Source organism: Pleurodeles waltl, chromosome 2_1, assembly GCF_031143425.1.
Source record: "Pleurodeles waltl isolate 20211129_DDA chromosome 2_1, aPleWal1.hap1.20221129, whole genome shotgun sequence".
NCBI lineage: Eukaryota > Metazoa > Chordata > Amphibia > Caudata > Salamandridae > Pleurodeles > Pleurodeles waltl.
Window position 1 is genome coordinate 180,180,151 of NC_090438.1, and position 27,972 is coordinate 180,208,122.

Consider the following 27,972-nt stretch of genomic DNA (forward strand, 5'->3'; position numbering starts at 1 on the left):
GCTGTTATCACCTCGGGGGCGCAGGCTCCGCAATATCCATCGTTTCCGGTGCCAGGTGCTGATAGTTCCTCATTTCTTAATGCGATGTTTGCAATATTTCAACAGATGGCTCCGGGTGGTGGTCCAGCTGGTCCTTCGGGGCCATTGGCTTATATTATGGGTGCTCCGGCACCTTTCATGCCCTTCCTTCCAATGGGAGGTGCTGTCTCGGCGCCGGTTCCTTTGGCGTCGCCTACAAGACCTGCGGCTCCGATGAGGACTGCTGTCCTGGTGCCGGAGGGTTCTTCACCATCTCGTCCTCTGCCTCACTCGGTGCCGAAAAAGCCCACGTGCCGATGGATCCAGTGTTTGCTGGATCAGAGAATCGGCGTCAGGCGAGGTCATCGATCAAGGCCAGGCTTCATTCTAGGAGGCTAGCTCTTCGCCTCCTTGAGGAACAGGAGTATAACAGGTAGGCCTTGGAGGAGGGTGAGATTGAGGAGCCTCTGACAGATCTTCATGGTTTGGACACTTCCCCGGAGTGGGACTTGACATCTCCTGGGGAATATACAGAGGAGGCTGCTTCTTTCCACTCTGTTGTAAGAAAAGCAGCTGACTTTTTAGGCCTTCCCCTCCCAGTGGCTGAGGCGAAACCCAACATTTTGACGGAAGTGCTACATCCGTCCTTGGCTATTGCAGAACCTCTTTTGCCTTTTAATGAGGCTCTCCTTGATCCAATTATGGAGATTTGTTAAAAGCCAGTCACATCTACGGCTGTTAACAGGACAGTAGCGCGTAGATATTGTGTGGCTCCTGCAGATTGAGGCTTTTTGTCGAAGCACCTGACTCCAGAAAGCTTGGTTGTGCAAGCATCGTGTTCCTCACGTACTGCTCCAGGTTCCTTTCCGGCTGTTCCTTCGGACAGATTCTAAAAAGATGGACCAGTCTTTGTAGGAAGTTGGCTCTGTATGTGCTATTTCAAAGTAAGGAATAGCATGCACAGAGTCCAAGGGTTCCCCTTAGAGGTAAAATTGTGGTAAAAAAGAGAATACTAATGCTCTATTTTGTGGTAGTGTGGTCGAGCAGTAGGCTTATCCAAGGAGTAGTGTTAAGCATTTGTTGTACATACACATAGACAATAAATGAGGTACACACACTCAGAGACAAATCCAGCCAATAGGTTTTGTTATAGAAAAATATCTTTTCTTAGTTTATTTTAAGAACCACAGGTTCAAATTTAACATGTAATATCTTGTTTGAAAGGTATTGCATGTAAGTACATTAGGAACTTTGAATCATTTCAATTGCATGTATACTTTTCAAGTTATTGACAAATAGCTACTTTAAAAGTGGACACTTAGTGCAATTTTCACAGTTCCTGGGGGAGGTAAGTTTTTTTGTTAGTTTTACCAGGTAAGTAAGACACTTACAGGGTTCAGTTCTTGGTCCAAGGTAGCCCACCGTTGGGGGTTCAGAGCAACCCCAAAGTCACCACACCAGCAGCTCAGGGCCGGTCAGGTGCAGAGTTCAAAGTGGTGCCCAAAACGCATAGGCTAGAATGGAGAGAAGGGGGTGCCCCGGTTCCGGTCTGCTTGCAGGTAAGTACCCGCGTCTTCGGAGGGCAGACCAGGGGGGTTTTGTAGGGCACCGGGGGGGGGACACAAGCCCACACAGAAATTTCACCCTCAGCAGCGCGGGGGCGGCCGGGTGCAGTGTAGAAACAAGCGTCGGGTTTGCAATGTTAGTCTATGAGAGATCAACGGATCTCTTCAGCGCTGCAGGCAGGCAAGGGGGGGTTTCCTCGGGGAAACCTCCACTTGGGCAAGGGAGAGGGACTCCTGGGGGGGTCACTTCTCCAGTGAAAGTCCGGTCCTGGGGGCTGCGGGTGCAGGGTCTTTTCCAGGCGTCGGGACTTAGGTTTCAGAGAGTCGCGGTCAGGGGAAGCCTCGGGATTCCCTCTGCAGGCGGCGCTGTGGGGGCTCAGGGGGGACAGGTTTTGGTACTCACAGTTGTAGAGTAGTCCGGGGGTCCTCCCTGAGGTGTTGGTTCTCCACCAGCCGAGTCGGGGTCGCCGGGTGCAGTGCTGCAAGTCTCACGCTTCTTGCGGGGAGATTGCAGGGTCTTTAAAGCTGCTCCTTGAAACAAAGTTGCAGTCTTTTTGGAGCAGGTCCGCTGTCCTCTGGAGTTTCTTGTCTTTTTCGAAGCAGGGCAGTCCTCAGAGGATTCAGAGGTTGCTGGTCCCTTGGAAGGCGTCGCTGGAGCAGAGTTCTTTGGAAGGCAGGAGACAGGCCGGTGAGTTTCTGGAGCCAAGGCAGTTGTCGTCTTCTGGTCTTCCTCTGCAGGGGTTTTCAGCTAGGCAGTCCTTCTTGTAGTTTGCAGGAATCTAATTTCTAGGTTCAGGGAGAGCCCTTAAATACTGAATTTAAGGGAGTGTTTAGGTCTGGGGGGTTAGTAGCCAATGGCTACTAGCCCTGAGGGTGGGTACACCCTCTTTGTGCCTCCTCCCAAGGGGAGGGGGTCACAATCCTAACCCTATTGGGGGAATCCTCCATCTGCAAGATGGAGGATTTCTAAAAGTTAGTCACCTCAGCTCAGGACACCTTAGGGGCTGTCCTGACTGGCCAGTGACTCCTCCTTGTTGCTTTCTTTGTTCCCTCCAGCCTTGCCGCCAAAAGTGGGGGCCGTGGCCGGAGGGGGCGGGCAACTCCACTAAGCTGGAGTGCCCTGCTGGGCTGTGACAAAGGGGTGAGCCTTTGAGGCTCACCGCAGGTGTTACAGCTCCTGCCTGGGGGAGGTGTTAGCATCTCCACCCAGTGCAGGCTTTGTTACTGGCCTCAGAGTGACAAAGGCACTCTCCCCATGGGGCCAGCAACATGTCTCTAGTGTGGCAGGCTGCTGGAACTAGTCAGCCTACACAGACAGTCGGTTAAGTTTCAGGGGGCACCTTTAAGGTGCCCTCTGGGGTGTATTTTGCAATAAAATGTACACTGGCATCAGTGTGCATTTATTGTGCTGAGAAGTTTGATACCAAACTTCCCAGTTTACAGTGTAGCCATTATGGTGCTGTGGAGTTCGTGTTTGACAAACTCCCAGACCATATACTCTTATGGCTACCCTGCACTTACAATGTCTAAGGTTTTGTTTAGACACTGTAGGGGTACCATGCTCATGCACTGGTACCCTCACCTATGGTATAGTGCACCCTGCCTTAGGGCTGTAAGGCCTGCTAGAGGGGTGACTGACCTATACTTGCATAGGCAGTGAGAGGCTGGCATGGCACCCTGAGGGGAGTGCCATGTCGACTTACTCGTTTTGTTCTCACTAGCACACACAAGCTGGCAAGCAGTGTGTCTGTGCTGAGTGAGAGGTCTCCAGGGTGGCATAAGACATGCTGCAGCCCTTGGAGACCTTCCTTGGCATCAGGGCCCTTGGTACTAGAAGTACCAGTTACAAGGGACTTATCTGGATGCCAGGGTCTGCCAATTGTGGATACAATGGTACATTTTAGGTGAAAGAACACTGGTGCTGGGGCCTGGTTAGCAGGGTCCCAGCACACTTCTCAGTCAAGTCAGCATCAGTATCAGGCAAAAAGTGGGGGGTAACTGCAACAGGGAGCCATTTCTTTACAGTCTTCAAAAGACTTTCTCTTCTTGTAGTATGGCCCTTAAGTCCACGAATGCCACATGTATCTTGGGCAGATACATCTACGCCCTTATGGAGGTGGTCAAGACATCTCATTCTGGATTACCTCAGGAGGTGTTGGGCCTTTGGTCGGATGCTCAGGCTGCGGCGACCCAAGTAATCCAGTCAGGGTTGGACACAACTGATTCTGTGGCCAGGGCTATGGGCACCACTGTCGCTACGAGAAGACAGGCCTGGCTTCGTTCTTCAGGTTTCTCTCCAGATGTTCAGTCAGCCCTGCTTGATCTACCCTTTGATGGGGATAAACTTTTTGGGTCAAAGGCGGACTCTGCCCTTGAAAGGTTTAAAGGAAGTAGAGCCACAGCAAAATCTTTGGGCTTGCAGGCCTCCTCTTCTGTTTCTTCACACTTCCATATGGGTCAGTCTATTACACTCCTCTTTTTATCCTCCACCTCTTCCTTCAAAAGAGGAAGAAAGACTGCATCGTCTGGACCCAAGAAGAGCACAGAGCTTCTTCGCCGACAGGACGAGGGAGTTCAGATTGGAAGATCAGCTCTTCATCGGGTACGTGGGAAAGAGGAAAGGAAAGGCAGTCCACAAGAGAACACTCTCCAGGTGGGTCATTCTTTGCATTAAGCTGTGTTACTCTCTGGCAAAGAAGGAACCCCCTGTTGGAATAAGAGTTCATTCCACCAGAGCTAAGTCTGCCACTTTGGCCCTGGCTAGAGGTGTTACTGTGGTTGACACTCGCAAGGCCGCAACTTGGGCATCCCTCCACACTTTTGCGAAGCATTATTGCTTGGATTCGGAGGTGAGGAGGGATGGCCATTTTGCACGGTCAGGGCTGCAGGATTTCTTGGTCTGACCATTCAGGCACCCTCCACCGAGTGCGGTACTGCTTTGGGACTCTATTCAATGAGTGAGGAATCCACAGGTAGTTGTATCAATCAGAAGAACAAGTTACTTACCTCCGGTAACGCCTTTTCTGGTGGATACACTAGCTACCTGTGGATTCCTCACGGTCCCACCCGCCTCCCCGTTGCCTGTCTGGTCTTACCAAGGTTTCCTTGGGTGAACACCTGTAGGTCATTGATCTGTTTATACTGATGCAGATGTTATACATGCTTGTGTTTTATTTTATTTATTTATTATATATATATATATATATATATATATATATATATATATATATATATAATATTTGTATGTTTTGTGTATTTTTATATATATGCATATTTTATACAAATGTTTTTCTATTTAATTTAATATTATGGTTTAAGATTTTATTTGATGTGTTCGTATCAGATATGTTTTGTTGATATTTACCTGTTCGCCTCAAAGGCACGTCAAAAATGTTGTCAGTGTGCCGGCGAGGACCTCTTATTGCCTGTATGCGTTGCGTGGGAGTCGGGCAATTGTGACGTCCTCGTCGACGTGCTGAAGCTAGGAGAAAATTTCCGTCGGATGCTGGCGCATGGGGAAAATTCAATGAGTGAGGAATTCACAGGTAGCTAGTGTATCCACCAGAAAAGGCGTTACCGAAGGTAAGTAACTTGTTCGTTTAACTGCTTGCCATTCTGATTCAAGAATGAGTATAAATACTGGAGAAGTAAAGAATGTACTTGCCTGTAACTTATTGTATTTCATAGATCCACATGCAACCCACCACCTCTTCCCCTCAGAGGCTTACCTATTCCACAAGACCAATTATTCTTTACACTTGTACTAGAAAATCTGGGGTATGGTATCCTTAGAGGAGATTGATTGTCAAGGTGCTGCAATCTGATTTGCTAAAGTTATCATTTTTTTTATTTTTTTTATCTGCTTTTGCCATCTATGTATTTACACAGTATTGCTTTCTAATTTTGTGAGCCTCTCACTCGATGATAGGAAATGATTCAGTCTTAACTGGAGGTGGTGCCTTTTAGGTCCTAGTTTACCAGCACAGATGTATGGCTTGCTAAAGACATTATTAGACATTCAGAAAGTTGATCTAGGAATTCCTTCTGCCCATTACCATTGGCTTTTTGGTTTGTCACTCACATTTTCTGGCTTTCTATTTGCTGACTTTTATTGCTTTAGGCTGTCCAGGTTCAGTTTGTCTCTTCCATTGCCCAATTCGTGTTAACTATATTTTTCCAGGAACTCTTTCTGTAAACTGCCACTAAATCTTGTTCTAATCACGTTTACTGGGCTTTCAGATACAGATTTCAACTATCAAGCTGTGTTTTCTGATGGAGCTTGGTGTTTACTTTGCTTTTACTGTCTTCAAAGTGAAAGCATTTATAGTAAATGCACATTACAAGGAGCACAAGCAGGCTGCTTGGGGAGAGTATAGTCCATCTATGAGAGTAAGATAACCCTTAAATTGCACATCATGTGACAAGCGGATGATACTTATTTTAGCTAGATAGGTAAGTAAATTACTGCTTTTCACAGAGATCCTTTAGTAACTTGCAGTTATTAAAGTTTTAATCCTTCTAATACAGCACAATGAGCTATGAAGGATGTAACTTCCACACTTTAACACTCACTGGTTTATGCAACAAACATCTTTTACATTGATTTACACATCTGTACTAGGATGAGTAGCACTGTAAAAGAGAAAATGGTGGTATTTACATTATTTTGCATAAATAATTGTACAGGCCAACACGTGGCATTCTTACAGTGAATGAATTTCTCCCATAAACCGGGACTGAACAAAATCAAAAGCCTGCCTCTCAAGCACCTGTGAGTGATAACAAGCTGAAAGTCTTTCCTCCACGTCATTTCCATTTAAGTGTGAGGCTCCAGACCACAACCAGCCAGGATCAGATTGGAACAAAAGGAGGCTTGATGGCCCCTTAACTTTGGCTTTTATCTTTGGCCCAGCTGGTGGTGTAAGAATGAAAGCAGACTAACATGCAGGTGCTGCTAAACGTGTCCCGGTGTCTGAAAATTACACTAGGCAAAGTTCAACATGGACAAAGTCGTTCTTCACAAGCAGTGCAACATCACTGCTCTTACAAGCACTTGAAGCTACCGCTCTTCCTTATCCTTTGAACAGGCGCAACAAGGAGCTTACTTTATTTTCAAGCAGTAAGTGTAGTGACACAGGACAATAAAAAGGCATTGGAAACATTAAACCTATGCTAACGCTTCATGTTACTTTTTAAACGGACGTAAAGAATACAATTCCTTTACTTGCACTAGGGGGATACACACTGCCTACACCAGAATATACATTAAAATCCCTATCTAGTGTTAAAATACAAAGTATGCTCTTTCATGGCTGTTTGCTTAACACCACAACTTATCACTCTGCTTCAGGACTCTCTCCCTCGGTCTCTCTGAACTGCACTTATGAGAACGGACATTTAGTTTGTGTAGTTGGTAGTGACACCATTTCCCTAAACAATGAACATAAACCACAACTTCATTTCACCCATACACATAGTCCTCTTCTGTTCCTAGACTCACTGACCCTTTGCCACTCACCTATGGTTTTGTGAAGTCCTAACTTCCATTCAGTCAGCAAGTCTCCTGGCTCCAGCACAATAATTTCACTCGTTTTGTACTTTATGCATAAATGTGCAAGTTGTAGCATTTACCTTCCTGCAACTTGTAAACAAACTGACACCACAAATGTATAGCCACTCTGAGAATCTCTCCTCCACCCACCCACAGGTTTAATTCCCCCCACCCCTTAAAAATCTCCTCTGCCTTTCTAACTTCAAAGCTTCGCAGTCTGCCCTTAGGTTCTTTTAACACTGCCTGGCACTGTGCCCACTTGCACCTCACTACACTGCATCCTTCATGCACTTCCACCATAGACAATTTCAAATATATGCTCATTCAGGCCCGGTCTATCACATACCAAAGCACATAAGTAACACAAGCCATCCTCTCTTACTTTTCCGGCCCTACGCTATGCAACATTAGAGTGCACCTTAATTGCAATACATGTACGATGTGCAGTGTCACCTTATGCCAAACAAAATCCATATACAATACCCCACTCTACTCCAGTATGATTCAATCTACCTCTCCCCACTCCGATCCAACCTACCCCACTTCACCCCAGTGTAACCCACTACACCCCAATTTACCCACTTCAGTTTACTCCACTCAGTCTGTTTCTATCAGCCCAACTCCCATTCTACCCAAACCTGTTCTACTCCAGTCTACCCCCAAACTACTCCACTCAATCTACCCCCAACACTCCAATTTAGTCGTCTTCCCACTCCATTCCAATCTACCGTACTGTAACTAAGGCCCTCATTCTGACCTTGGCGGTCTTTTCGCAAGACCGCCGAGTTACCGCCGCGGTATGCCGCTGTGCGTATTCCGACCGCTGGAGCGTTCCGCCGGGAAACCGCCAGCAGCCACACTGGCGGTCGGCGGGAAAGTGGAGACTGGTCAACCTCCACCGCCACGCCAGCAGAACACCGCCCACAGAATTACGACCCACATATCTGTGTGGTGGTGTTCTGTTGGCGGTCACCTCCCCATGGCTTCCGTCGCCTCCCGGAGGACCAACGCACAAGGTAAGTTGATCGTCCGTTAGGGGAGGGGGTGGGGGGGTGTTGATGTGTGCGTTCATGGGGGTGTGCGTGTGAGTGTGTAGAGGGGGTGTGTGAGTGCGTGTATGCGGGCGGGGGGTGCTGCTGTGTCTATGGGTAATGTGTGCAGTTCGGCGGGTGCGCATGTCTGCATGTATGTGTGCGGGTATGTGTCCCCGTTGTGTATGTGTGTGTGTAGGGGGTGTGTGCATGTCGGGGTGCATGTATGTGCATGTCGGGGGTGGGGGTGGGGAGGGGGTTCGTACCACCTCTGGGTGGTGGCAGGGGGGGTGGAGGGTGTGGGGGGGAGGACTCGTGGGGGGTGGAGGAGACCCCTATCGGTGCCAGGGAAGGAATTCCCTGGCCCCGATAGTGCCTACCGCCATGGTTCGCATGGCGGTTCCCGACCGCCAGAAACCGCGGCGGTAAGCAGGGTCATGATACCGTTGGCGGTCTTGGGCCGACCGCCGGGCCGGAGTGCGCAAACTCCAGCCCGGCGGTCATGACCGCTGTGGCGGTCGGAGTGGGGAAGTGGCAGTCGATCGTGGCGGTGACCGCCGCGGTCAGAATGCCATTTTTTTTTACCGCTGGTCTGTTCGCGGTCCGACCACCGCCTCTCCGCCGACCGCCAAGGTCAGAATGAGGGCCTAAGTCTGCTGCGCTATACTCCAATCTACTCCAGTCCACCTCATTCCATTCCAGACTACCTCCATGTAGGAAGTTGGCTCTGTATATACTATTTCAAAGTAAGAGATAGTGTGCGGAGAGTCCAAGGGTCCCCCTTAGAGGTAAGATAGTGGCAAAATTAGATAAGTCTAATGCTCTCTTTTGTGGTAGTGTGGTCGAGCAGTAGCCTTATCAGAGGTGGGGGGGGGGGTTGCTTCTCGGGGACAGCCAGAGGCAGAGTCGCCTAAGGGTCACTCCTGCACGGAGGTTGTTCCTTCAGGTCCTGGGGGCTGCGGGTGCACTGCTGTTTCCAGGCCTCTGGTCCCTTGTTACAGGCAGTCTTGGTCAGGGGGATCCTCTGGCTTCTCTGCAGGTGTCTGGAGGCTCAGGGTGGTCGTCTTCGGCTACTCACAGGGTCGCAGTCGCCAGGGAGTCTTCCCTGTGGTGTTTGTTCTCTGGATCTTGAGCCGGGGGCATCGTGTGCAGTGTGAAGTCTCGCGCTTCCGGAGGGAAATGTGAAGTCTTTAAAGTTGTAGAAAAGTTGCAAGTTTGTTGCAGGTTGTTGAGCAGAGCGGCTGCTTACGGGAGTTTCTTGGTCCTGGGGATTCAGGGCAGTCCTCTGAGGCTTCAGAGGTCGCTGGTTCCTGTTGGATGCATCGCTGGCTGCAGGTTCTCTAGTCTGGAGACAGGCCGGGAGGGCTGGGGCCAAAGCAGCTGTCGCCTTCTGTAGTCTCTGCAGGGCTTGTAGTTCGCAGTCCTTGTTTCAGGTTGCAGGAATCTGATTTCCTGTGTTCTGGGGTGCCCCTAAATACTAAATTTAGGGGTGTGTTTAGGTCTGGAGGGCAGTAGCCAATGGCTACTGTCCTGGAGGGTGGCTACACTCTTTGTGCCTCCTCCCTGTGGGGAGTGGGGTCACATCCCTTTACCATTTCGGGGGAATCCTCCAAAACTTAAGATGGAGGATTTCTAAAGGCAGGGGTCCCCTCAGCTCAGGACACCTTGGGGGCTCCTCCTTGTTTTTCTCATTATCTCCTCCAGCCTTGCTGCCAAAAGTGGGGGCGGTGGTCAGAGGGGCGGGCATTTCCACTAGCTGGGATGCACTGGGGCGCTGTAACAAAAGGGGTGAGCCTTTGAGGCTCACCGCCAGGTGTTAGTTCCTGCAGTGGGAGGTGAGAAGCACCTCCACCCAGTACAGGCTTTGTTCCTGGCCACAGAGTGACAAAGGCACTCTCCCCATGTGGCTAGCAACGGGTCTGGTTTGTGGCAGGGACTGGTCAGCCTACACTAGAAGTCGGATTGGTATTCAAGGGGCATCTCTAAGATGCCATCTGGGTGCATGTTACAATAAATTGCACACTGGCATCGGTGTGTATTTATTGTGCTGTGAAGTTTGTTACCAAACTTCCCATATTTCAGTGTAGCCATTATGGAACTGTGGAGTTCGTATTTGACAAACTCCCAGACCATATACTCCTATGGCTACCCTGCACTTACAATGTCAAAGGTTTTGCTTAGACACTGTAGGGGCATAGTGCTCATGTACATATTCCCTCACCTGTGGTATAGTGCACCCTGCCTTAGAGCTGTAAGGCCTGCTAGAGGGGTGACTTAACTATGCCACAGGCAGTGTGAGGTTGGCTTTTCACTCTAAGGGGAGTGCCATGTCGACTTTGTCATTTTCTCCCCACCAGTACACACAAGCTGTGAGGCAGTGTGCATGTGCTGAGTGAGGGGTCCCCAGGGTGGCATAAGACATGCTGCAGCCCTTAGAGACCTTCCCTGACATCAGAATCCTTGGTACCAGTATTGCAGTGCATTCATACCAGATTTTGCCAGTCGCACCCATACTCTTAGATCACCTTGAAGAAAGATGTGAAATTTTCATGGTCACCCCAGTGTTACCTAGCAATTCAAAACTTAGTGCTTTGGGTAATGCTCCCGCTTTAGAGTTTTGACACCTCAAATGTATCCATTCTTGTTACGGATTCCAGTTTGAAGGGCTTGGGTGCTGTAATTGGGCAAATGAAGGACGGTAAGGAAGCCTAATATGTCTATCTAGAGCATTGGTGGGTCCTGGAAACCACTACTCCGTTATCAAGAAAGCCCTTTTGTGCATACATTGGGCCATTGGAGAATTAAAGGAGTTTCTCTGGGGCAATACTTCTGTGGTGATATGATCACAAATCCCTAAAAGAAATGTAGATGGCATTTCTTTTTTTTCCAGGGTCTGAAAGTGGGTTGTTGCTTTGCAGGATTATGATTTTAGAGTTGAATACATACCTGGTATGAAAAATAGAGTAACTAATTGTATTTTATTGTTAGTTTCGAAGCAATTGGAAGTTGAACCTGGGACAAAGGATGATCTGAAGACTTTGATGGATTTAAAAAGTGTGAGATTACTGAAGGTGTGGTAAGTGAAGAAGAGTGGAAAACCATGTTGTTGAATGATTAAGTGCTACAAGAAGTAAGCAAACTAGTCACTCTGGGTTGGGGCACACAAAGGTGGGTGATGAAATTCAAAAATACTGGAATATGAGAGAGGAGCTGTCTGAAGATTTATTTTGGAGGGACACAAAACTGGTTCCTCCCGTTCTGATAGAGGGGAAACTTGTTCGGTTAGGTCATCAAGACCACAAAAGCATTTCAAAAACAAAAGATAGGAACAGGCTATATTTTTGGTGGCCAGATATTGACCTGCAGGTGAAAAGGGTGGTGAGTGTTTGAAATGCAGTACCAATGATACAATTTACAGAACTGGGGTGCAGCCAATTATTGTGAGACACTCCAATAAGAGCTTGTCAAGAGGTGGCCATAGAATCTTAGGCCTGTTAATAGCAAATCTGTTAATTAATCGATTTGGGTCTTAATGGATGTTTTCAAGATGGCCAGAGATGGATTACTCAGAATATAGACAGTCATTGGATTTCTTGACATTTTTAGTAGAAAAGGGCTTCCTGAGTACGTTCTAACAGATAATCGGGTGCAACTAGTTTCCAGAGAGGAGGAGGACATAAGAGATGCTCTCTATCATCCACAGACCAATGGCTTGGTGGAGAGATTCAACAGGGTATTGAAAGAACCTATCCAAATTGTGGAGTCTCAGAACAAAGATTGGAAGACTGAGATATGTGAGTGAAATTGTACAGATTAACACCACTTTCTGTCACAAGCAAAGTGTCTTGATTTATTCAAACGCAGCGTACTTAGTACATTGATGTATCCTGCTTGGATGTTTAACAAAAAATGTGGGTGTGTTCAGGTAAAGAGAAGGGGGATGAAAAACCAGATGAGATGAGATGAAAAGAAAAGGAAGCATAACTTTGATGTGAGACATGCCGTTTCTAAAACTAATGTAAAAGTTGGTGATGTGAGGGGAAAATTCCTCAAAAGGGCAGTACATCGAAGTTTTCTACTCTATATAAAGTCATCAAATTATTTAATAACTCGGTGAAATTGAATGATAACCACATTTTGGAATCTGTTCAGATTTGATGGATCAGTTGAATGCTAGAAAAAAAAATAGGTGTTCTGGAATTGAGGAAAAGTGAACATACTGCAACTCGTCAAAGTACTTAGATAATTGTGAAGAGAAAAAAAGCATATAAAGGGGTTTAATTTTTTTTTTGTCCTCATTTATTTAGCTTTAACTTAGGATCTGCTTATGTTTTAGAGTTATTATGGAACACTTATTTATCTTTTGTGTATTCTTTGTCTTTTTTTTTTGTTAAATATTTTTAAGTAGTAGTGATATTGGGGGGGATGATGTGTGTTGTCTCAGTTATGACTAGAATGTATTGTTACATTTTCGAAAGCTCATAATACCACGAACGTATCGAAGCATGTGTGAGATAATAGAATGTGAAGGGACTTTGGAATATGTTATGAAGTGAGTTACTACTGGCTTATCCTTAGGATGGGGTGTTTCCTCTGTACCGTAGAACTTTATTAAATCCAAATATCAAACTTCTTTTGATTCGTCTGGCTTCTTCACATCTCAACTCTGGGCGTGTTCCCTACCTTTGTACTGGATAGCGAATCAGAGGCTGAACACCTTTTGGTAAGATTTTCTCTTTTGCCAGCCTTGCACTGTGGTCGGTGAAAACCGCATGCCTCTTGGGCCACTATAGCCTCACTGTGTGGGACTCACTACCAAAGTACTGCCTGTGGTCTTGGAGGCCCCAGCTATCCTGAACCAAGGTATCGCTTAAGGCAAGGACATCGCAAATCCCACTATTGAATGTGGGCTGGATACAATAGACTTGCTGGGTAGGGCCATTGCTTCATTGGTAGCGCTCCACAGACACGCCTGATTGAGAACGACTGGCTTAAGGGTGGGGACGTCCAAGTATCCCTCATGGCTATGCCCTTCGCCAGCATCCGCCTATTGTGAGACAAGGTAAATTCAGTGCTTTAACCATTTGGTCTTACAGAACTTTTTATCTGAGCCACTTCTCAGGCCCACTTCCATGGGTGATAGTTTTGGTATCCTAAGATAAGTAATCTGCAGCTAGAAGTCTCAATCAAATTAACAAGTTAATTACCTTTGGTAACACCTTATCTGATAGACTGTTTATCTAGCTGCAGATTTCTTACTGACACTCCCTGTTCTGCGAACTGGTCTTTTTTCCCCACCTTAAAAAGGTCTTTGGCCCTTTGAATCTGCTCACTGGTCAAAACCTTTACGTGTCTCTGCAGTTTGTGCTTTTAACACACATAGTCAGTCGGTGCCCTCGGGGTGGCGCACATATGGGCACCTCACATATAAGCACCACATGTCGCTTCCAGCATGTGCGGCACCTACGCGGGCTGTTTGACGTCACCTACTGGTGCACAGAATTACTGCTCAAGATTTTCCATATCCAGTCTGATACCTGGAGATTATTCTAAGCATTAGACTCTAAAGTAAGGAATCTGTGGCTAGATTGTGTACTTTATAAGGCATTAACTAAGGTGAGTTGTTCATTAAGACTTAACTGTACCTAGTAAGGAATAGGGCCATTATTACTTGAAGATGACTAGCATCCACTTCAACTAAGATTCCACTTTCTCACACATGCCTGAGAGTGATCCACTCCACTCTCGCCCATTGTTCCGCAGCGGACATGGTGCAGTTCACTAGTAAAACAGTTTTGCTGCAGAAGTGCTTTGCCACCAGAAACAAAGAGTTTATGCAGTCTGTGTTGCATGGGGGTAGAAAGGATTGAAACAGAACATTTGTGGTGAATTTTGAGTTTGTGGTCGAGCACGGATTGTGCTTTATAGGGGTTATACAATGAGGAAAAGTTTTCCAAGCAGCCCTGCATAGCCTCTGGTGCCATAGTAGGCCTTCCAAATCGTTTTTTTATTTTTTTAACCAAACCTTCTTTGTTTTGAAGTTTCATTGTGAAATCTTTCACCCGATGGACCCTTTAACATCATGAGTGGGCTGGAGCAGCACAGACCATTCCAAAGTAACTACTCACAAGTCAAATGTTTTCTTTACAATTACAGTAAAATGGGAAGGCATGAGCTCATGTCAGGGAGAGTGCAGGAACGGAGTGCTGTGTATCTTGAGATGTCGGTAAGACACTGCTTTATGCCCATGCCCTCGAACCAGCGGGAGGGAGGCCTGCGTGACAAGTGTATGCCTTTTGCCTTGTGCTTCACTACTCCCCACCCCAAGAACACTTTTCAAACTCTGTTCAACAGAGAATAATTCCTGTGGCTAGCACCTCTTCATATTGCTTTGCAGACCATCAAGCAGAGGCCATCAAAGGTGCATTCTAGAATGCTTATTTATTGTTAATAATGTGGGACTCTGTAAGAACTGTGTTTTGGACCCCCCCCCCTTCACCTTTTTCTTAACTTAATTGCACCTTCTGTGATGACGCGACACACTGAGTGAAGTACAAAGCTTCTTTATTGCTGTCTTTCTCCTCACGCCATGCCCCCCAACCGTCCGCACGTGGCGCGCCCTCCCCAGCATTCCAAAAGCAGCGCGCGGCACACACTGCATGCACAGACACACTGGGTGACAGTCAAGGCAGGGACAGACAACACGGAGGGCTGACTAGCAACGCCATGCAGTCCACTGTCATGGCAGGACATTACATATTTTCCCTTTTTACAACAATTAATTCAATATTTGAACCTGAAGGGTGGTAAAATGGTTCTTCTGGTTGTTACAGTACCCTTTGGATCAGGTACAGTCACAGTTGGACATGTCAGAAGGGTTACTGTTTGAATCACTGGCGTAGCTTGTTTTGCATTGTTCACTGCGCTTTGTTTTTTTTTTCCCGTTGGATTCAGGCACATCACTATGAACAACTTCATGGTCTGTGACTGGTTCTGACAATCTTACTCCAACCGCGTTTGATCCATTGACCATTGTCTAATAAAACAGCAGTGCCATTGGTCTTAACTACACGTCTTGGTTCACTGTACTTGCTCATATAGGCTCCCTTCTTTCGATACTTCACTCTTACCAAATCACCAGCACACGCATTCATTTTCTTGACTGCCTTCCTAGCATTGTAGTTGGCAGGCATGTGTGTTTGACGTATGTCTGCAACTGCAGTATGACTGCAACTGTGTGATAGCTAATTTACCCCTGAGCAACTTGAAGGGTGTTCTACCCATGGTGTTGTGCGGAGTGGTGCAATGTGACCATAGTCTGGTCCTAAGGGCCGCCTCGATAGGAACATGAGATCTTAATCCCATTAGAATGGTTTACTTGACGAGGTGATTGGCTCGCTCTACCTGCCCATTGCTTTAGGGGTGATATAAGGAAGATCATAAATGTTCTATGTTACCTTCAGGAATGCAACCATTTCTTGGGAAAAACTGCACTCCATTGTCAGACTAACTGATGTGGGAAACCCTCTCTACAAAATAATTCCTTCAGAAATATTATCACTTCAGATGTGGTGGGTTGTGGTACAAACTTAACTTTAAACCATTTACTGAAATAGTCTAGAATAACAATGGCGCAACGCATGTGTAGGGATAACATGTTCATTGGTCAAAGTAGATTCCAACTTTTATCAAGGGACCCTCAGGTAGCTCTATGGATGGCATGGGGCACCAGTGAGTAGTCATAGTTTTGTCTACTTTTGCACAAATGGAACATTGACTGACCAATATGTTTACATTGCGTTTCATGGCTGGCCACCAATATCTTTCCCTAAGCTTTTGTTTAGTTCCTGTCATTCCCACGTGACCTTCATGGGCATGAGCAATCAATTTACTTTTTAATGACACTGGTGCAATCAGGGTTTCTCCGTGGTGGAGAACCTCCTCAACAATGGTGATGTCTCATTTTCCATTAAGGTTGCAATGTTATTCAATGACTTTTAACGCGTTCAACCTTCAATCACATACTTTTGTATTTCTACAAACACATTGTAATTTCTAGCGGCCTTCCGCCACTCTTGTTTGATAGCACCACTTGCTTCTTCACTATCAAACATGCAACAAGCAAATCGTCACACATCTTCACAATCAAAATCATTATCACATGGAGTATGCAACAAGTAGTCAGCTGAAACATTCATTCTGCCAGAAACATGCTCCATTTTGAATTGGTACTCTTACAATTTACATGTTAATTTTGCTATTCTTGTGGTATGTTTGCTAGAACCTTTCCCTTTGAAGATGCTAACTAAATGAGCTCCTTGCCCCAAAAACCCTTTTAAACTTTGTAACTGCCCAGACACATGCTTACAGTTCACTCTTAATTACTGAGTACTTTGCCTCTGCACCTCTCAGCTTTCGTGATTGAAAGACCATGCTTTTTTCTCTTTCAAGTGTTCTTTGGCTGAGCACTGCCCCCAAACCCACCTGGCTAGCATCGGTGGTCACAATGCTTTGTAATTTTTCATTGAAGGACTGCAGACATCATACTAGTTCAAGGTATTTATTTTTTTTGTCCTTCATGCTATGTTCATATGTTTCATCCCATATAAATTCCACGTTCTTTTATTTTCACAGTGGTTCAAATTTTGTTGCATAATTCTGTATGAATTTTTAGAGTGAAATTCACACATGCCCGAAAACGATGCGAGTTCTTCCTTGTTACTTTGGGTTGACGACTTTGAAATTGCAGATATCAAGGATGGCTTAGGTCTAACTTCATGCTTATCAATGAGGTGTCCGAGGTACTCTACCGTTCCATTGAAAATTTTACATTTGTCTTTTTGGAACAATAGACCACTGTCTTGGATCTTTTGTAAAACTTTCTATAAAATAGGCACGTGCTCTTCTGTTTCGCTGTAACCTTACATCTCTATGTCAAAAAAGTTGGTTCATTATGTGCTGGAAGACCACTGATGCGAGCATATCCCAAATGGTAGTCTGCAAAACTTGGAAGCTCCTTCAGGAGCAACAAATGCTGTATAAACTTTTGAGCCCTCCTCCAATTGTACTTGGTGATAAGCCTCACTGAAGTAGAGTTGTGAATATCTTCGCTTTCTCCAAGGTCATCACCATTTCATTTATTAGAGACAGTGGTTGACAATCGGCTACCACCTGGTGGTTGAGTTGCGAAGATCAATGCATAAACTGATTGATCTTCTTCTTCCTTTTTTTTTTTTTTTTTTTTTTTTTTTTTTGTGGTTAGCTAGGACCACAGGTGATAACCATTCCGATGCGTTGACGGGTTATATTACTCCATTGTCACACCAACTCTTTAAAATATCTTTGACCTTGGAGTGGGCTGACGAGTATATTTCTTACACGTTGTGTTGGTGTGGTGTGTGTGTGTGTGTGGGGTTTTTTTTTTTTTTTTTTTTTTTTTAGAATTGTATTATGGTTTTAAAGTTCTTTTAAGCATCCAAGTTTTCCAGGGAACACCATCTTGTACTCTTCGAGGATAGCTTCTAAACTGATTTTTTTGGATGCTGAACATATAAGGAGGTTGACATGGATTAATCATAATCTTTAGTTTCTGTTGCTCCAACCAATGATGTTGACGTTGTAGTCTACTCCGAATACTTTTGAGGCACTTTTTGTTTTGAACATCAACTCTGCATTGAACACTCCTGGAACGATCCTGCTAGCATGTAATGGTGCTTTGCATTTTAGGTGTTTTGTAAGTGTCCTTTGATAACATTGTTGTTCTGGATCCTGTGTCAACTAGCATCTCCACACATTCCCCATTCACATTCGCATGCACACTACACTTGGGTTGGTTCCCTAAGTCTTCCTTGTTCATGATGGCCACTAGTAACACTACATTTTCCATCATTTCACTGTCATCTGAGTCTTCCTCTGATTTAGAATCTTCTACTTTGAAGACTTTCTTTATGCGAGATGTTCTGCAAACTTTTAGGAAATGTTCCAACTTTCCACATCCTTTGCAAACTTTTCCAGTAGCAGGACACTTCTTGCTTGACGCCAAGTGGGAACTTGATCCACAGCGATACCATGATTTTCTTTTGCTTGCCTTTGAACCACTCTGTGTGTGGGTTTTTTGTTTTTTTGAGTGATTCACAGATGCTGCTTCGTTGTGAATTAGGTTGACCTCCACAAGATGGTAATCAGATTTGTGCAGCAATTTCACTCCCTGTGCAGACCTTTCTATAATCTTCACAGATGATATTATCTTCTCCAAACTAGGATTATGATGACGTAGTAATAGTTTTGCTTGTGCTTGAACACAAGTGGTGCGCATTACTACTTGGTCACAGAACATTTCGTCTGTCTTTGGATGAGCATGTTGTGGCCAGCATCCTTAGTGTTGCAACATAAGATTCAGTTGGTTCTCCAGGCCCTTGGTAGCAGTAGTAAAAGTTGTATCTTTCCATAATGACACTCAATGTTGTATCAAAATAGTTTTTTCTTTCTAGTTTTTGCTTCAATGAACACATCCCATTCTTGGTCTTCCTCTTCCTCCTTCTCAACTGGGTTTATGTGGTCAAATTTTCCTTCAACTCCTAGACAATTATACATCATGGCTTGCTTTCTTGCTGGCTCCTACTTGGTTCCATCTATAGCCTCCAAGTGTTTTTCAAAAAGTTTGATCCACTGTGTCCAACTTTCTGTAGGTGGTCCTGGCACTTCTAAAAAGGTTCTAGGCATTGCCACAGCATTCATTATGCCAGCCATTTTAGTTCTAATTTACTGGGATGACTCTTACAATATATTTTCAGTAGTCCTTTAAATGCACTTCTTATTCTTGTAGTTTTTCTGTAGTTGGAACTTTTAGTTGTATCTTTAAGGATCTGTTCCCCTCCAGTGGTTAGTTAGTATATAACATATTAATACGTTCAGTGAATGTAATGGGTTAATTCCTCTAGCTCTGTGGATGAACATCTCCCAGGGACTGCTTGAGGTGGTGCCAAGGGATCTTTCGTGGCAGTAGAAAGTCTTTGAGGATTAAGTGGGTGTGTTCATAGAGGTTTTTAGAATAAGATGCTCCTCTTACCTCGTCAAACCGATAACTGAATTACGATGCATTTCGGAAGCTGTGGATACAGCACTGCTTCCAGCTATTGAAGTTTGAAGTGAAGCAGCGATTACTTCAATGGTTTCTCTGCACTCGTCGCCAATTTAAGGTGTGATGACTAGGCACACGGACCTAAGTAAAAAGCTTCTTTATTGCGGTCTCTCTCCTCACAGTATTTTAATCCTCCCCCCCCCCCCCCCCCCCACCCGTCCACACGCTGTGCACCCTCCCCAACATTCCAAAAGCGGCGGACGCCAACTCACAGGGCGACAGACATAACATGGAGGGCTGACTAACACAATCAAGTCCACTGTCATGGCAGGACATTACAACGTTTTTAGTTGAATTTCAAGATATCTTCCATTTTGAAGCTTAGGAATTTTATGTGCTTGTAAGAAAAGAATGCAGCTAATCGGTGTAGAACTTGATGAGTAGACTGTGGTTGCATCCTCAGTGCTGTTTATATTGCTCTTGTGAAATGTGACACTTTAGATATTTATATTTAAAAACGGCTGTCAGCAGTGAATCCTTGGTACGTTCTTGTCGCAGTACTGACCTGAACCCAGCAGTGACAGCACTGATTGGAAGTACTAGCAGTGCAGGGCATATGTGATTTTATGCACAAACTCTGCATTGCTCCAGACAAACTGAGTACAATTTTAGTTCTGGAAACTTTATTTTGAGCCAGACTTCTGCTGAAGCAGTTCTTAAGAATAGAATTTTCCTGTGCAGGAGTTTCGAGAAACCTCACTTGGGGCCTGATTTCAAAATGTGCGTTCATGGAAACTCTCCTGTAGAAATTGTTTGATCCAGATTACCATCCGCCTCAATTTCCTCCACCTTACCTTGTTGTCGTGGGAAGTACTGCCGGTGGCCTACCCTCTGGGTTCAGCACGTCCCCCCCAGCAATGAAGATTTTCTTTTACCACCAAACTTTAAATCGGACCCTTAATCTCTGCAGTGTTTTTGCTCCCATGCTCTTGGTAGCCTCTGATATAGTATGGCAAACGTGGGGTGTAATAATGTCTGACTGGAAACTTGGGCCATAAACCTCATTGTGATTACATACGCACTTTGACGCTTTGTCTTTGATTAATTTGCAGCTCTGTTTTTAATCTGTGTCTATTTCTGTTTGCAGGAGTTCTGCAGTCAAAAGCGTGGGAGGTTGCAGTGAAAGACGAGTCAAATCAGACCTGTTTGTACGCCAATATTATGCTGAACATCACAATACAGTATGAAACCAATAACGGTAGCTTTGTAAGTTCATAACATCTTTAGTGTTTGAAGCATGCTTTCTTCATGATGGCCTCTTTTTTTTATTTATTTTTTATTTTTTTACTTTAAACAACTTATTACATGTGTGGTTTTTATTTTTTATTTTTTTAACCAGTTATCCTACAGCCATTTTGAGGCTCCAGCAATAATGAGCATCGCCTAGACTTACAAGCTTTAATGTGAATACACTGAGCATCGTGTATTGTCTGTACCTTATCATTTACCATGTCTAATCCTCAAATCATGTTGGAATTTGGTGGTTAAACCAAAGTAACATAACGTTTTGTAACAGCCTGTGGAGCCCAGTTGTATAATCTTTTTCGGGTGCTCTGTTTACAAATTGTCATATGCAAAACATCAAAGTCCTTAGACTCCTAGGTTTGAAAGCCAAACTTCCTCTCTGTCTATGGTTGGGGGTGGGGGGGAAGGACCTCCGCCACATTTATTCCAATTGATACGAGACCCATAAAGGACGTAGTCCTCGATCTTGGTTAAGGTTGTGACTCTGCCCATTCAGTTATCTGCCATTGGCTTATAAGGTTTCCCTCTATCCCAATCAGATCACATAGGTGATTTCCCCCATCTTTAACCACTTCTCCCCTTCCGTGTCCTATTTGCTGTGAGGCAGGCCCTCTGGGGACCACCAGTTCATTGCAGTCTCTCTCCGGGCAGAATCCAGTGCAAAGTCCAAGAATCTGTTGCTCACCTTCAGTTTCTGATGAGTATGTAAGCTCACCAGGCATATTTCTTTATTGTCCAAATTGCCCTATTTAGTGTCAAGTCTAATTCGGCCCTAACCTTTTACCAAAAGTGGGAAATCGAGGGGCAGCTCCAGAACATGTGTATAAAGCCGGCATCAACAGGTGCATAACTGGGGCATTTCTTGTCTTTCCTCATAATATTGCTTAGTTTGTGAGGTATGTAGCGTGCAGATAGTTCCTCTGCATGTACTTGAAACAGGTGTTCCTAGATACTCTGTAGCTACTCAAGTAATTGTTCTAATTTCGTTCTCTCAGCTGCCTACCAAGTCTCTCCTCCCAGTTACCTTGCAGGATCAATGAGGTACTTTGAGTCATCGGGAGAAGCATTTTGTATCACCAGAATATCAATCCATGTCTTCCACCAAAAGTGAGAACAATCTGTAGTAGCTCATAAGGTAGTGGCTGCCTCTCAAACAGTTAACAAGCGTACTATTGCTCCATAAACTAAAAACTGAATGTCTGGAAAGCCAGTGTCTTAGGGGGTACAGCTCCTAAGCGCACCAACAGTTTACCTGTCTCTGATATCTATCCCTACAGCAGTCCATTAAATGATGGACTGGTTTAATCGCTTCTTTACAACATTTTGTTAGAGATAGTTGTAGCAAAGAGATGTAGGTTTTTTTTTTTTTTTTTGGCTGAATTTGCTTATTTCTATGTACTTGTTTTCAAGCAATATCCTTTTCTAAAGATCGTTTTCCTCTTGTACAACTTTCTTTGTCTTTGTGTAGCTAAGCAATGTTCCCATTATTGCAGATTTGTTTTGCATTAAATTAATTGTTAACCTGCTTTTGTCTCCTCCCCCACTTCAATTTATTGCTTATTTTGTCATTTTTCCTGCTGCATTGTATTTCCCCTCATCATTTTTCCAGCTGCTGTGGTCACCCCCCTTCTGTACATTGATCTATTCAGTGGCCATACCGATCGTGCTTCTACCCACGTCAGCCATTGGCTGTCTTCACTGGGAGTGTGAAGTAACTTGTGCCTGAAACTTAGTCCACTTCAGTGCTATGGCTGCTGGGTCAAGATCTATTTGCCACTTTGTGGTTATAGTTAGGTTAGCATTTCCATAGGCAGATTTCTTTTTTTTTTTTCTTTTCTTTTATTTACTTTGGTATTGCATGCCGAATAGTCATAAAACTTTCCCCAAAAAGTTAGTGCACATCAGCTCCTTCGTGGAATGTTTCAGTGTGATGTCAAGGTGGTGCTAAGAAAAAGGGGTTTGGGGGATGGTCCCAAAACATTTTTCATATGCAGTTTCATTTGGGAATTTTAAAAAGTGCTACAGCCAAAATGGCTGAACACCATTACACCACATTTGCAGAAAGCTGTGTTTATCTTGAAAGCGGCCTCAATGCGAGGATACATTACAGATGATACTGTGTTCTACAGATCTACATAACATAAAATCAACAGAAATGTTGCTTCAGTGATTACTCTACTATGGGAACTTGGTACCCTGTCCTGATAATATATATTTTTTTAAATGACATGAGGGGGCAGGGTAAGGGATATCCTTGCATACTTCCCTTAGTATCAAAATGAGAATCCTTTTTACGTTTTTCCATTTTGCAGTTGTGCTGGACTACTGGGGGTGTAATAATAATAATAATAATAATACAAAGTGGGAGGTGCTCTTTTGAGCTCAGTTACATCCAAAAGGTGCTCTAGATTTTTCTGTGTGGGGGAGGGGATGGGGGTGGTCTTTCCAGGCTGTTCCTTCCCTCCCCATGTGGACCTGGGTAGCGGGAGTCCTAATACAGGGGAGAGGGATTACCCACATGTTCATCTGATTTAACAACCTCACAATAAAAAATAAAAAAAATAAGGCAACAATGTCTTGGATGGAACTGAGGCACCCCCACTAAAAGGGGATTTTAAAAAACCTGCAAGAGGTAAAGCAAAGCAGCCAGTTGTAAATTCACTGCTCCCATCCTGGAGTGCCCTTTGTGTATATTTTGTGGGGGCAGGAGCACTAACAACATGTTCTCAGAGTTGTGTGGTGACTGCAGCAGAATCCAACTAAATGTGAGAAGTAAGCCTTTGTTTCCTGGGGTCTAGAAGACATGACCCCAAGAACGGTTTATTATGTTTTAAGCAAGTCTAGAGCTGGAGCTTTTGTTCTTCACCTGAGGATTGCATGGGCTCCTTGTGGTTTATCTTGTGGCTGCATTACATGGTCTGAGGAATACTGAAAAAAAGTGACTGTTTTGAATAAAATTCCTTTATTTGAAGATTTATTGACACATGTTACAGTGCTTGGTATTAATGGATGTCTTTGAGAATGGGTTTCGATGCTATTGGTTTTTAGGCTGAATCCTCCAATGTGATTACTGTTTTATTAAGATAGTGACCTCTTGACAAAACCAATAGGTTTGCCTTCTATATTGATGTGGGCACCCCTTGACAAAGCCAATTGGCCTGTCTTATTTAACATGGCGCTCCGTTGTATTGTGATGTTGCATCTGGGATACATGGAGGGATTATTATAGGGGTCATGACCCACTGGGCTCGAATGTGGTTTGAGGGTGTCACTATAGCTATTTACATGTACTGAATGTACATATTTGTAATATAATGCGTAGTATTAGAATTTTTGTAATGTACTTCTTCTTTTTTAAAAAGAAGCTCTAACTGGAAAATAATTTGAGTGTTGGTGTTGCATGTTGGAGAATGCTGATTTTTACTCTGCACCACCTCTCGGAAGTAGGCCTGGCACTGCTCTGCCTCACTACCCGGAGGCAGTGAAGTTCTACAGTGGGTTACTTGGTTCCCAGTAAGGAGAGAATTCCAGATAGATTATATCTTTTTTTTTTTTTTCCCCCCGTAAAATTCCAGGTTATTATAAATTGAAACGACTGAAATTTGACAGTTAGTTTACTGAAGTACCCATAACCTGCTCTCACCATGCACTGCTTATGTTCTCACATAGTACATTGATAACGTCACTGACATCTAAAATGACTGACATTGTGATTGGCGAGGGCACATCCTTTAATCTTTCAACCACCACAACTAATCCTTTAATCATCTGTCTTAAAGTATTCATCTTCCTAAACTCCTCATTTTTTTTACTGCTCCTATTCAGACGTTGATCTTCATACTGAAATGTAAGCATCGGTCCGCAATTCATTTGTCTATCATTTTTCATCTAGTTGTGCCACCACATTCTGTTCTTCTGTGTGGGCTATCCTATGCTCCCACTGTATGTAGTTGGGCCCTGTCATTGTTAGAATCATGGTAGCTTCCTTCGGGATTCTAGGCCCAGGGTAAATTATCCACTCCTGCTGGTTGGCAAGAGTTAGAGCGGGGACTGATGGTTACTCATTTCCTACTTCTCCACCCCACCACCCCTTAGCTTTCCTAGGTCTCCTGACTTGAGGGATGCAAGATGTGTTAGGGCGCTAAGTGCTGAAGGACATGACTGACCATCAATTAGCCAAAGGTAGCTCGGACTAAGCTACTACAGTACTTCTAACCTTAGGTTGTGTTCATGGCTGCTCTTATCACTCTTGTGCTCTTTGCCCAAAACGTGCCCTATACTTGTTTTCCCATCTTGTGTATTTTCTCAATTGAATGATATTATGTGAATGACTCCTTTTATCATCTTAATAGTGTTATGGTATATTTTCTACAATCCTAAATTATTCCTCCCCTCAGCCATTGCTATTAAGCCCTAGCTGGATTTATGCTGCATAGTTTCCAGTACATAAACAATGTCTCAATTGTTGGCCTTTGTTTTTGAACAGCTTCATGTTTCTCTTTAGTAACCGCTATTCCACTATGTTTGTTCTTAATGTTTTTTTTTTATGACGTTAAAATTGCTTTTAAATGCAAGGCTTGCTGAACAATGTTTTTAACCCACACCTTTAGTAAGGTAGTAGTTCTGTGATTAGTTTTTTCACTCTTATTTCCAAAATGTGACCTGTAGATCACATGTTAGAATGTTAGTGGCTCCGACTCTACCCTTTATGCTGCAGGGGTTGATAAAATCAGTAGCCAAAATGGTCTCATTAGCACGGTTGTTGTGTGGAAATGCCGCATCTCAGGAACACTTTTTTTTTGTAGCCTGTTTTGACCCAGTTTTTGAATCAAAAATGCATATTTTCCAATAAAAAAAAATCGTATTTGATTATAAAATCTAGATTCTGACAGATTGTAGGCACGCCTTTCCAAGTTGATATTGTACATTATGAATTCTCAGTCTACAAATAACCTTCTGAAATGTTAGAAGTTATGAAATACTTCTCAGTGAGCCAGTAAAAGGAATGAGCTTTTCTGTAGAGCATGTTGGGAAACTGACTGCTTGTGGAATCCTTAAAGGAGCAGTGTCACTTAGGCTCGGTCTACAGTCTCATTTTAGTGGACACACTTCCTATTACATTTTTAATAATGGTTCGCACTGTAGTGTTTAAAGTCCCATACTACAGGGTGGATATGACTAATGTGATATTGGGTATATTTTTCAATTAAAAACTAACTTATAGTATATTGCTGAATATCCTAATTCATTACATTTCACTATTTGAAAACATTGCACTTTTTTTTTTTTTTTTTGGTCATCCTGGCATTATTGCCTTCATTCCAACACTGCCACAACTATATTAAATCCCCCGCAATTAGTAGACTAGTCCTGAGATCTAATTGAATGTTAGCATCCAAAGCGTCATTTGGGTTAGTCACTGTTCACCATTTCCTTATTTCGATAACAAATTTGGAGAACACCCATTTTCAGGCTGGACTTCGTATTACATCTCGCAGCTTGTTTTCGTCACAAAATATTCCCACATGTTGACATACTCTACTCCCGTATACTCTTTAGTGTATTCATTATTTTCTAAAATATTGTTTCACATCCTAGTCCACTACATATGATATGAATTTGAAAGACAAAATCAAGCTATTCACAAACTTCTTACTTCTTTTTAAAGTAAGACAGGGAATTATATTGCAGTGTAGATGTGTAGGCTGCATCAGTGAAGACCATGATAATGGGACTCTGCACCTTTTAAGGATACCTTGACCTCCAGTGTCTCATCATGCCCTGTACGTGGCTGTTTACTCAGTTCTTTCTGACAAACAAATTAGCAGTACTGAGTTATACTTATCTTTTCTCTCGGGGTGGGCTAATTATGATTTCAATGGCGATTCCCTCAAGCGAGAACTAGGATTTCAGGGAAGAATCCATTCCTTCTCCCTCAGGAAAGCTCTATTGATGGTCACTCAACAGTTTAGCCAGCTGGTGCCTAATACTTCCTTGAGGGAGGAGATAAAAGGGAATAGTGTAATTAAGTAAACAAATTTCTCAGACTTGCTCAACTTGATCATCTGCCCTCTCATCCGGATCAAAACAGTTTTGCACATCTCAGTAATTGGACTGTTTCTAACTAATGCAGCACCTGTATTACCACTAGTGGAATGGATGCTAGGTCTTCCAGGCAGGGTTTTGTTGGCCTTTTGATAATAAAGGATTATGTAGGAGGCGATCCATCTAGGCAAGGGTTGTTTCAAAGTTGTCAAACCTATCCGTAAAGCACCATAGTTAGCAAAAAGTGTCTGACTGCTTGATGTTTTCACCTTTTATCTAGGGTGACCTTCAACATCTTCCTAATTCGAGAGTATGGATGGATCTTTCAGCAGGGGAAATTGGAGTCTGGGGGGGGGGAAAAATGTAGACAATGAAATAGTATGATAAGAAAACCTGAGACTACTTTCAGAAGGAATTTCAGATGGGTCCTCATCACTATGTTTTAGCACATTGTGTAAGGCTTATTGGAACATAGGGCCTGTATCTAACTCTGCAAGCAGAAGTTATGGTGACCAATAAGGAAGCATTCCAGGAAAGAAGCTGGAGAAAGGCCTTATGAATGGGTTCATAGGGAGGACCTATTAGGTGAGAAAGTACAGTATTTAACTCCCATGGAGGGGGATGTTCTCCTGAGTGGAGGGTATAGCTTCCTAATAGCCTCTACAAATTACTTGACCACAGGTTGTAGGAAGTTGGCTCTGTATATACTATTTCAAAGTAAGAAATAGTGTGCACAGAGTCCCAGGGTTACCCTTTGAGGTAAGATAGTGGCAACATTTAGATAATTCTAATGCTCTATTTTGTGGTAGTGTGGTCGCGCAGTAGGCTTATCAGATGGTAGTGTTAAGCATTTGTTGTACACGCAGGCAATAAATGAGGAACACACACACTCCGACTTACTCCAAGCCAATAGTTTTTATATAGAAAAATATATTTTCTTAGTTTATTTTAAGAAACACAGGTTCAAGATTTACAGTTAATACTTTAAATGTAAGGTACTTTACTTAGATACTTTAGGAACTTTGAAAATAGCTTATTGCCATTTTTACAAAGAACGTATGTGATATTGCTTTCATTCAAAGTGGACACAGTGCAAAAATCAACAGTTCCTGGGGGCGGTACGTAAAGGTTAGATTAGGAGGTAAGTAAAACACTTACTAGTCTCAGTTCTGACAAAAGTAGGCACACAAACACACCCTCAGCGGCACAGGGGCGGCCGGGTGCAGTGTGCAAAGCAGGCGTCCGGTGTCAGGTAGGAAACAATGGAGGAACCCCGCTGTCACTCTAGTTGCTTCTTTTGTTGCAAAGAAGTAGCTGGTTTTGAACAGGGCCACTGTTCACTGGAGTTTCTTGGTCCTTTAGTCCAGGACAGTCCTC

General features: G+C 43.9%; 1 protein-coding gene across 2 annotated transcripts in view; it reads left to right on the top strand.

Annotated features, from left to right (window-relative positions):
* Window positions 1-27,972, top strand: part of LAMP2 (lysosomal associated membrane protein 2) — a 255,206-nt gene that overhangs the window by 30,329 nt on the left and 196,905 nt on the right. For both annotated transcript variants that reach the window (XM_069212088.1, XM_069212096.1), the window contains exon 2: window positions 20,393-20,511. In XM_069212088.1, coding sequence (XP_069068189.1) covers window positions 20,393-20,511 — 119 coding nt within the window. The remainder of the gene's footprint in view (window positions 1-20,392; window positions 20,512-27,972) is intronic.